This window comes from Besnoitia besnoiti, assembly GCF_002563875.1.
Source record: "Besnoitia besnoiti strain Bb-Ger1 chromosome Unknown contig00015, whole genome shotgun sequence".
Classification (NCBI taxonomy): domain Eukaryota; phylum Apicomplexa; class Conoidasida; order Eucoccidiorida; family Sarcocystidae; genus Besnoitia; species Besnoitia besnoiti.
The window spans coordinates 1-11,334 of record NW_021703917.1 but is presented as its reverse complement, the minus strand read 5'-3'; the positions used below and the strand labels follow the sequence as shown (position 1 = coordinate 11,334).

The 11,334-nt window shown below is 53.2% G+C and overlaps 1 protein-coding gene across 1 annotated transcript; it reads left to right on the top strand.

Annotated features, from left to right (window-relative positions):
• Positions 1-3,705: 3,705 nt before the first annotated feature.
• On the top strand, positions 3,706-6,596 carry BESB_027100 (uncharacterized protein; the record flags this gene model as incomplete). The annotated part of the gene is made up of 5 exons (XM_029361384.1): positions 3,706-3,728; positions 4,566-4,712; positions 5,202-5,348; positions 5,844-5,990; positions 6,479-6,596. The coding sequence occupies 5 exons, from the start codon at positions 3,706-3,708 to the stop codon at positions 6,594-6,596; spliced, it is 582 nt and encodes a 193-aa protein (XP_029215284.1).
• Positions 6,597-11,334: the final 4,738 nt, after the last annotated feature.

Genomic DNA, 11,334 nt, shown 5'->3' with positions numbered 1-11,334 from the left:
TGACAGCCACCAACACCCATTTCCCATGCCGGTCTAACATACATCACCTTTCTCGGTCCACGACATTCCAGTGGCTCCACTTGTCATGCCCGCCATGATGAATACTTACTCTTTGCGCCTGTATTCATTTGACAGCTCAGGGGCTGAGCCCGTGTAGAACTCAACTGCATCACGTTTGTCTTTCACGACGCTATTCGTACACTGTATGCATCAACACAAAAGCTGAGAGTGTACGTAGTAGCTCAGCATGCAAGGCATCAGATGCCTTGACGCATGCGTCCCTGCTGAGCTACCTTCTCCTGACTGCGCTCACGGCACGAGCGTGATGACATTCAACGTCGGCTAGCCGAAATTCAAGACGCATCCATTCGCCCAAAACTCCAGGGTACGCAACATAACGGCAGCTACCTCAATGGTGTGAATATCGCATTAGCACGTCCATCCGACACTCCCTTTTTCCAACGGTGCACCGCTTTGTTCCACCCGGTGGAAACATCCGGTACAGTAATCGGCCTTATGAGTCGAGACAAAGCACACATCTTCGAATGTGTGGAGAAATAACTCCTGCTTAGTCTGATTGGAGTGCACCTAACGGCTAGAAGAAACCATTCGGAATCCCACTACCGCCTTGCCGATATCTGATGTGGCTGCCATCGTCGCCTCCCCGCATGCGAACTTCATGGTAGCTGCAGCACATCCCTGGATTCGGTTCATTGCCCGCGGATGAAGCACTGTACCCGACACGTACTGTCGTCCTCTGGAATTATTTTGCGGCGCACGTGCTAGGTTCACAATGTACGCAGACAGGCTCATGATCGTTGGTGGTATTGTCACAAAAAGTATCATCAGTCAGCGCGTCTCGGCAGCAGTTCGCAAGGCAAGGCCGGCGACCCCCCCTGGGTGCACACGTTCACCTGAGCAAATATACGCTGTATGAACCCTCCTGAGAGGCCGTCTTTGAAGCTTAATGCTGCTCTGAGCGACCTTCATCAGTGGGTGACCTTGGCAAGTCTTGCAGGTCTATTCAAATCTCCACTTCACGTGTTGTGCAACTGGCCGCCCCCAACGGCTAAGGCCGGCTTCCAATGCGTGGGGTGGCAAAGCCTTCCATCCTGGGCTTGCTCCGCGCTGCTGCAGTTGGCACTTGTTCCGTGTGTATGGCTTATGGCTCAGCGCATCTACTTAACAACCCACGTGAAAGGTGACGATCCACCCGTACGACTCATGATCACATCTCGCTGGTGAGGGCTCAAGCACACCTCACGCAGCATCACACTTGAGAGCCCTTCTGCTGACCCCAACGCCCCTCCCGCCGTCGCGGTTACATGGCTCCGTACACACCCCTAGAAAGCCAGCGTACCGGATGCCAATTTCAGGTACTGAATAGTCCTGCCGGCTTCCCATCGAGTGCATTGCCCAACTCTGCTTACGCCACCGCTCTGGAAGTATTTGCAGGAGCATGATGCATCAGGGTATTTTATAATGCCATCGTGTCCTACCCACACATTACAAGCCCATCTTGATATGCACCTACGCGGCGCGGGCCAGTAGAGACTGGTGGTGCAGGACACGTGAGACCGAAACGCAGCATGCATGCACATCTTTCACGTGACAGGACTATGCAGCTTGCCAACGTTCCAGCAGCGCCAGACGCAATTCACTACGCTAGCATCAGCTGTGCCAGTCATTCGATAGGGAGTATCGTTGACGGCACTCTCGAGCAGCGGATGCTATCTCCGGACATATATATCCTAATAGGCAAAGACCGAAGGAGCGGCGGAAGACCGCGATGCATCTCGTTTGCGTAGTCCATCTCTGTCAGTTTGTGGGTCCAAATATATGCTATTCTACCCTGTAGCTCACTCCACTCCTTTCGAGGTTGGGCAACCGTCTCAGTGTCAACCAGCACCGGGGAGGTGTCTGCAAGTTACACGACACCTATAGTCCGCCCCGATTCACCACGATGGCCTTGGGCTCCTCGTGGTCCCTCGTAGGATCGCTAGGCAACACTGAACACCACTCCGACTGCTGAATCACTGTTGCCAAATCCTGCAGAAGGGCCCCCAACGCTCGTAATACGCCTCGCGCTTTCCTTCGTGACTGTTTAGCAGATCAGCTGCTCGCCAACGAATTTGGGCAACGCGGCGATCCAGATTAGAGACTGAGCAACTTCAGCGCCGCGCTCTCTACCCCAGATGTGCTTGAAACAACAGATGCCTCGCCGGGGGACCAGCACTCCACCCCTCGACTGACGACGTGTCCGCTTGAGCGGCACTGCATCGCAGCCGCGGGCACTTGGCAGTCTCCACGACCTTGCAACAAACAAGACAAATCTCCATAGTCTGCACCCACTATATCCGTGCTTATGCTACACGCCCGGCTGGCCGCGTCCTCTGAGCGCATGACGGTATTCAGTTCACTCGCACTGTTACGAGGGAGGGTGAACTGGGCTGACATCGACAGCTAGCGCGGAACTTTAGTGTGCGTGACTTCTGGCTTGCAGCAAAGCTGTAACGGTGATAGTTTGTGAGGCTGGTACATGTCCTGCAAGTCGACGCCAATTGTGCGATACAGCGCACACGACGCTCCTAGTGATCGGACACCCCCGTCACCTTCCTAGTGCTGAAAGGCGACGTTCACTACGGCGGTCGCATTCAGCATCCCCTCTGCCATGCAACAAGCGCATCTCTCATCCCCTATAAATCCTCGTGCGCAACAAAAATCTGTGCTCACAGTCCGCGAAGCATTTGGCACGAGAGCGGCCGGCTGCCAACTCACCAGACGGTGGCAGCAAATGCGATGGATGCCCGCGGATGTGTGGACCGGGGACTGCACCGATGCCGGTTGCTTACAGTGGTCTGTAAGATCATGTCCTCCCACAGGGAAAGGCCTCTCGCTGCATCACGGGTCGGTCTATGTGACTGCCGCATTCAGCATGACTTCTGTCATGCAACAAGCGCATCTCTCATCCCCTATAAATCCTCGTGCGCAACAAAAATCTGTGCTCACAGTCCGCGAAGCATTTGGCACGAGAGCGGCCGGCTGCCAACTCCACCAGCCGGCTGCCAACTCACCAGACGGTGGCAGCAAATGCGATGGATGCCCGCGGATGTGTGGGCCGGGAACTGCACCGATGCAGGTTGCTTACCGTGACCTGTCAGATCATGTCCTCCCACAGGGAAAGGCCTCTCGCTGCATCGCGGGTCGGTCTATGTGACTGCCGCATTCAGCATGACTTCTGTCATGCAACAAGCGCATCTCTCATCCCCTATAAATCCTCGTGCGTAACAAAAATCTGTGCTCACAGTCCGCGAAGCATTTGGCACGAGAGCGGCCGGCTGCCAACTCACCAGACGGTGGCAGCAAATGCGATGGATGCCCGCGGATGTGTGGACCGGGGACTGCACCGATGCCGGTTGCTTACAGTGGTCTGTAAGATCATGTCCTCCCACAGGGAAAGGCCTCTCGCTGCATCACGGGTCGGTCTATGTGACTGCCGCATTCAGCATGACTTCTGTCATGCAACAAGCGCATCTCTCATCCCCTATAAATCCTCGTGCGCAACAAAAATCTGTGCTCACAGTCCGCGAAGCATTTGGCACGAGAGCGGCCGGCTGCCAACTCCACCAGCCGGCTGCCAACTCACCAGACGGTGGCAGCAAATGCGATGGATGCCCGCGGATGTGTGGACCGGGGACTGCACCGATGCAGGTTGCTTACAGTGATCTGTAAGAGCATGGCGGCCCACAGGGGAAGTCCCCTCGCTGCATCTCCAGTTTTTCTAATGTGAATGAGGCATGGATTCTGACCCCCACGAGGTTAGGTAGCTAGCCGTGCAATCCATAACGCGGTAGAGCAGTAGGTCCTTCGACACCAGTGTTCTGCTCTAATGCGAATCATCATTGGATGGCCTGCTGGCATAGAAACGCAGTCTGCGAACGACCCACTCCACAGCGACTCCCCAACCAACCAACGACTGCCGTTCGCGAAATCCCTACGTCACCGTGGCCGACCACCGTGGCCGATAACTCACGATTGACGGCGATAGTGAGACTGCCCCTATACGAAGGTAGAGTGCGCGGCAACAATGAGAAAACGGCCAGCACAACTCCGGAACACTGCGCCACAGTGTTCCACACTGCTCTGTTTGTATGTTGCTCTCCTCCACATAGTTCCTACACCGCGGTTGTTCGCTGACAAACGCCCTGCAAGCCCACACTGTGCGTCCTTTCAATGGTGAACTCCAGTCACAGCTTCCATTGGCAGCAGAAACCAGCGATTCATTCAACGGACTCTCCTTGCAGGTGGATGCACGCCACATCACTTACTATGTACTGAAACGGTAAGCATCGACGGGTCGCGCAGCGATGAAGCGACATACCGTGGAGAAATCAAATATGGCATATACTGCTCGGCTCCTTTTTTTTCTTCAGCAATATCAGCTGCATGCGCCTCCCTGCCTGCAGGCAGCCAGGAGGAAGTGAAATCATACCACTGAGACAACTGCGACAATCCTAGCAATGATTCATACTCCGCCAGTCCTTGTGGCTCTCTCAATCCTGCAGAAACTTGGAGCTCTCTGCACCTCCGCCCCCCTGCCCGCCACTCATCCCCGCGTATCCGCTGACATGCAATCCATCAACAAACATCAACGTTTCCGTCGCCCGATCACTCACGATTGACGACGATAGTGACGCTGCCCCTATACGAAGGTAGAGTGCGCGGCAACAACGAGAAAACGGCCGGCACAACTCCGGAACACTGCGTCACAGTGTTCCGCACTGCTCTGTGTGTATGTTGCTCTCCTCCACATAGCCCCTACACCGCGCCACTTCGCTGCCAAACGCCCTGCAAGCCGATACTGTCCGTCCGTTCAATGGCGAACTCCAGCCACAGCTTTCGTTGGCAGTAAAAACAAGCGATTCATTCAACGGATCCGCATTGCAGGTGCATCGAGACTTACTTCTGTCACCTGAAACGGCAGGAAACGTCGTGTTGCGCAGCGATGAAGAGACATGCCGTGAGGACATCAAATTAGGCATATAATGCTCGGCTCCTTTTGACTTCAACAGTGTCAGCTGCATGCGACTCCCTGCCTGCAGGTAGCCAGGAGGAAGTGAAATCATACCACTGAGACAACTGCGACAATCCTAGCAATGATTCATACTCCGCCAGTCCTTGTGGCTCTCTCAATCCTGCAGAAACATGGAGCTCTCTGCACCTCCGCCCCCCTGCCCGCCACTCATCCCCGCGTATCCGCTGACATGCAATCCATCAACAAACATCAACGTTTCCGTCGCCCGGTCACTCATGATTGACGACGATAGTGACGCTGCCCCTATACGAAGGTAGAGTGCGCGGCAACAACGCGAAAACGGCCGGCACAACTCCGGAACACTGCGCCACAGTGTTCCGCACTGCTCTGTTTGTATGTTGCTCTCCTCCACATAGTTCATACACCGCGGTTGTTCGCTGACAAACGCCCTGCAAGCCGAAACTGTGCGTCCTTTCAATGGTGAACTCCAGTCACAGCTTCCATTGGCAGCAGAAACCAGCGATTCATTCAAGGCACTCGCATAGCAGGTGCATCGACGACTTACTTGCGTGCGCTGAGATGAAACGGTAGGCAACGACGTGCCCCGCAGCGATGAAGCGACATACCGTGAGGACATCAAAATATGCATATAATGCTCGGCTCCTTTTGACTTCAACAGTGTCAGCTGCATGCGACTCCCTGCCTGCAGGTAGCCAGGAGGAAGTGAAATCATACCACTGAGACAACCGCGACAATCCTAGCAATGATTCATACTCCGCCAGTCCTTGTGGCTCTCTCAATCCTGCAGAAACTTGGAGCTCTCTGCACCTCCGCCCCCCTGCCCGCCACTCCTCCCCGCGTATCCGCTGACATGCAATCCATCAACAAACATCAACGTTTCCGTCGCCCGATCACTCACGATTGACGACGATAGTGACGCTGCCCCTATACGAAGGTAAAGTGCGTGGCAACAACGAGAAAACGGCCGGCACAACTCCGGAACACTGCGTCACAGTGTTCCGCACTGCTCTGTGTGTATGTTGCTCTCCTCCACATAGCCCCTACACCGCGCCACTTCGCTGCCAAACGCCCTGCAAGCCGATACTGTCCGTCCGTTCAATGGCGAACTCCAGCCACAGCTTTCGTTGGCAGTAAAAACAAGCGATTCATTCAACGGATCCGCATTACAGGTGCATCGAGACTTACTTCTGTCACCTGAAACGGCAGGAAACGTCGTGTTGCGCAGCGATGAAGAGACATGCCGTGAGGACATCAAATTAGGCATATAATGCTCGGCTCCGTTTGACTTCAACAGTGTCAGCTGGATGCGCCTCCCTGCCTGCAGGCAGCCAGGAGGAAGTGAAATCATCCACTGAGACAACTGCGACAATCCTGGCAATGATTCATACTCCGCCAGTCCTTGTGGCTCTCTCAATCCTGCAGAAACATGGAGCTCTCTGCACCTCCGCCCCCCCTGCCCGCCACTCATCCCCGCGTATCCGCTGACATGCAATCCATCAACAAACATCAACGTTTCCGTCGCCCGGTCACTCACGATTGACGACGATAGTGACGCTGCCCCTATACGAAGGTAGAGTGCGCGGCAACAACGCGAAAACGGCCGGCACAACTCCGGAACACTGCGTCACAGTGTTCCACACTGCTCTGTTTGTATGTTGCTCTCCTCCACATAGTTCATACACCGCGGTTGTTCGCTGACAAACGCCCTGCAAGCCGACACCGTGCGTCCTCTCAATGGTGAACTCCAGTCACAGCTTCCATTGGCAGCAGAAACCAGCGATTCATTCAACGGACTCTCCTTGCAGGTGGATGCACGCCACACCACTTACTATGTACTGAAACGGTAAGCATCGACGGGTGGCGCAGCGATGAAGCGACATACCGTGGAGAAATCAAATAATGCATATACTGCTCGGCTCCTTTTTTTTCTTCACCAATGTCAGCTGGATGCGGCCATCTCTCTTCAGGTAGCCAGGAGGAGGTGTAGTCGTAGACGCGTGACGCCTGGAACAACTATGATGACAGGTGTAGCGCAGTGGCTCCGGTACAGCTGACAGGTAATGACTATCTTTCGTGAGGCCGATAGTAGTACACTCAGTGCCCCCACGCGCCACTTGCAATCCAACAGCGAATTTCGTCTGGTAGATTATCGGTCCAAACTTGAAATGCGTTGCCTGTGATTATCCAGGGCACTGCAGTCGGGGGCATTTCGCCCAAACTACAGCAAGGATGATGCTACCGGAGATTCTTGAAAAACGCTTTGAGGGATACTAAGTGCGTTGCATACGCAGAGATTGGGTCTTCCGGCGAGTCTTCGACTTGTCTGACCCGCGGTAGTGAGGCCAGAATCGCTTTTCTCGAACCAAGCTGACCGACACTGCCAAAGCTTGAGGCCAACAAGAAACAATGCGGCAAGACCTGCTGCCACGCGTGTCCCCAAACCCAGCTTGGACTTCGACAGGAAGCGATCTCTCAACGAAGAGTTTACGACAAGCTTGCTGCTGCGGGCACCAGCGATAGGAGGAAGCAACACGACTCCCACGGATCGTTTGCATTTGCACGAGCTGCGCCATTTCCAAGAGAAACCGTGTTATTCCGCGACGACAGTCGCAGCTAACGAACGCTGCACAAGAGGGTGCTGTGGTCCCTGCTCGATCCTAGCCTATCTATACCACAAAGACCCAGGGCAAAATGTGAATCGGTTTGCGAATATAACCGACCAATCCCAAGGGGTACTAGTAGGAAACTACTGCTGCGTCAATCTTGCAAATGTATCGCGTACCTCCGCGTCTTGCTTGAGATTGATCCTGCAGTCTGCGGCTGCTCTGCATCCTTTGGAACTTCCTTCTTTTGCAAGGATAGCATCGCAACTGGATTCGGCACCACAGCACCGTGAACAGCTAAAATCATGGTTCCCTCTGCCACGTTTTCCACCATGTACGACTGGCGAGCATACGGGCACCCCAAAACTACGAAAAGAGGTGCGAGGACGAACAGGTGAGACCGCGCCATTGTCGCAACGACTTTGACGGAAATGAATGACGGAACGGTTGCCCTAATTCTAAGCCTTGAGAAAGAATGTTAAAAAGATCAAATACTAGGGGTCCGGTAGGAGTAAGCCACCAGCAACCGTCTGAAAATGGAAGGAATTGGGACCTCTCTGTCTTCACGCTGTTGCGCAAATGTAGGGGAGGAACAGCCCCGCGCACACATCCGGCAGCGGGGTTGTTCCTCACCGGGCGCGGGCGAAGTCGCTCGCATCCGTTAACTACATCATCAAATCCCGCAGGCACGAGGTAGCTGGACTAAATATTCTTGCTCTATCATTTGTATCAAAATAACCTATTCACCGATTGGTGAACTCATCTGAAGTAGTCAATGACTCCGTGTGCATGCACAAACCTTTCCAAGCAACACAGAAACCGAACCACCCGGGGAAAGCGTCAACACCGCATGATGGGAAAACATCAGCGTTCCTCCCATACTTACTATGAGGCTTGACGCTGAGGCTCGCGCCCCACAGGCTATCCTCGTAGAATCGATGCTTTACAAAGTGAGGATACGCCAGAGATGTCTGTGACTACCACTGGGGTTCCTCACCCACGGTTTCCCTCTGATTGGTTTCGACAGTTCATTCCTTCATCGCCATCTACAATTGAATCTCCATCGAACACGCCCTCCTGGATTGCACGTTGAGATGCTTGCTGCCAGTCCCTTGTTGATTGCCTTCCATGTTTGAAAGTCGTCTGCGTCCCTAAGGCCTTCTGTGTCGAGCTCTGGCGGCGTTCTGACTACCGGCATTGGGACCGTTTCTCGCTGAGACACTTGAAAAGCTTAGGCGCAACACTTACCCAATATGGGAAGGCGGGATTAGTCAGCGCATACGAAAAGAGCCCTTGATGCTCCATCGAGAATTTAGAATAGCCAACAGAAGCTTTCAGCGAACGGAGAAAAGACTGAAGGCACTGGGACAGCGCACCGCCGGGATGAAGCCGTCAACTCATCCAAACCTGTGCCTCCTGGTAGCTTCCGCGGACAACCAAAACGCCCTCTCTGAATCCAAGGTGAAACGATTCAAGCTGACAGCTTCGCACCGAAGCCGCGGGGCCGGCAGGACAAGCCCAGTAAAAATTCTCCTCCACGAGAAAAGCGTGGGAATTTCTACGGATCACATGCGATGACCTCCTTCAGCTGCAAGATAGCACCACGGTGAAGCGGGCCCTATTCTTCCAATATTTTTCGGATAGACAAAGAGCCTCTACCTGTCTGTACCTCCCAAATCCAGGAACTCTACTAGGGGCGCACCAGAACACAGTAAGGCAAGCCTTCCACATATGGGAACGGACTCCTTGTCATGTGCTTCATCGGGCCTGCGGCCTTAAGCTGGTGGTGTCCAACGTGAGTACAATGGCAAGGGCGACAATGGACAAACAGGTTTACGTCAGAGCAGTATGGATGCATCTTCAACAAGTCACGGAGGGCCCTGCTACAAGCGCGTTGAGGCCCTCCCTCAACCTTTCGGGCATGCGCTGGTCCGGGGCAGCGTACCCTCCGGACAACAACCAGAGGCGCCCACGCGACAGAGTCCCCCCTCTCGGCTTTCTGATAAAGGGTGCCAGACTTTCATACTGCAACCGGGTGTCGGAACAACTTAAGGCAGAGGAGACGAAATAGACCATGGATGCGGGAAGCTCCGACCAGGAACTTCGAGCGCAAGACAACCCGAACTAAAACAGCCTCAACTCAGGACTTTATGGCTTCCTTACTCGCCATCCTCAGTTCGGTATCTTTCGGAAAGCTCAACACCAATGCTCATTCTGCACCACGTCAGGAGGGGACAACGGACTTCATCTTGCACGGGTCTGTCGCCGGCCTCCTTCCATGTTGCTCGAAGAGCGCAACGCCCTAACCCGTGAGCATGGAGGATGGAGGGTGTTTTTGGGCTCGTGACACAAGTCAGACCCCTTTTTTTCCCCTAGCAAGCATGAGTGAGCCTTGTTGTTTTAACGAAGCATGACAACTATCAGGCACTCCATTTTTCCTCGGCTCCAAAATGACACTACTCCGGCGCACCAGCCTAAGCACCAACTCCGCAAATCTTACATGCCGGGAGAAGGAGGGAACCGATCGCGATGCGTGTTGTGGAGGCAAACAAGCAGTGTTCCGCTCGCGAATCACACTCTCAGTTTAGGGTGTCCGGCATTCGTCATCATCACTGATGAAAGTGCAGCTAGGTTTTTTCTCCAACCTCCATTCATCACAAACGTGTTTAGACATTACGGACTAGAGTGTAGGGCACATGCTCAGCATTAATGTGAGACACATATATAAGGTGCGGTTACAGGCAAGATGCTGCGAGTAAGCACTACGAGACCCAAGCAAATCTTTCTGGCAAGTTGTGGCGAACTCTCCTATCCTAGCTCTCTCTGGACGACACGAAGATGATGCCTGAAGGCGATTGAGTCTACTGAATTGCTCGGATTCACACTTTTCGACCGTCATAAATTATGCTCCGTCAGTGGCCGGTGGTTTAGGGTTTAGGGTTTAGGTTTAGGGTTTAGGGTTTAGGGTTTTAGGGTTTAGGGTTTAGGGTTTAGGGTTTTAGGGTTTAGGGTTTAGGGTTTAGGGTTTAGGGTTTTAGGGTTTAGGGTTTAGGGTTTAGGGTTTAGGGTTTAGGGTTTTAGGGTTTAGGGTTTAGGGTTTAGGGTTTTTTTTTTTAGGGTTTAGGGTTTTTTTTTAGGGTTTAGGGTTTAGGGTTTAGGGTTTAGGGTTTAGGGTTTAGGGTTTAGGGTTTAGGGTTTAGGGTTTAGGGTTTAGGGTTTAGGGTTTAGGGTTTAGGGTTTAGGGTTTAGGGTTTTAGGGTTTAGGGTTTAGGGTTTAGGGTTTAGGGTTTAGGGTTTAGGGTTTAGGGTTTTAGGGTTTAGGGTTTAGGGTTTAGGGTTTAGGGTTTTAGGGTTTAGGGTTTAGGGTTTAGGGTTTAGGGTTTAGGGTTTTAGGGTTTAGGGTTTAGGGTTTAGGGTTTAGGGTTTAGGGTTTAGGGTTTAGGGTTTAGGGTTTAGGGTTTAGGGTTTAGGGTTTAGGGTTTAGGGTTTAGGGTTTAGGGTTTAGGGTTTAGGGTTTAGGGTTTAGGGTTTAGGGTTTAGGGTTTAGGGTTTAGGGTTTAGGGTTTAGGGTTTAGGGTTTAGGGTTTAGGGTTTAGGGTTTAGGGTTTAGGGTTTAGGGTTTAGGGTTTAGGGTTTAGGGTTTAGGGTTTAGGGTTTAGGGTTTAGGGTTTAGGG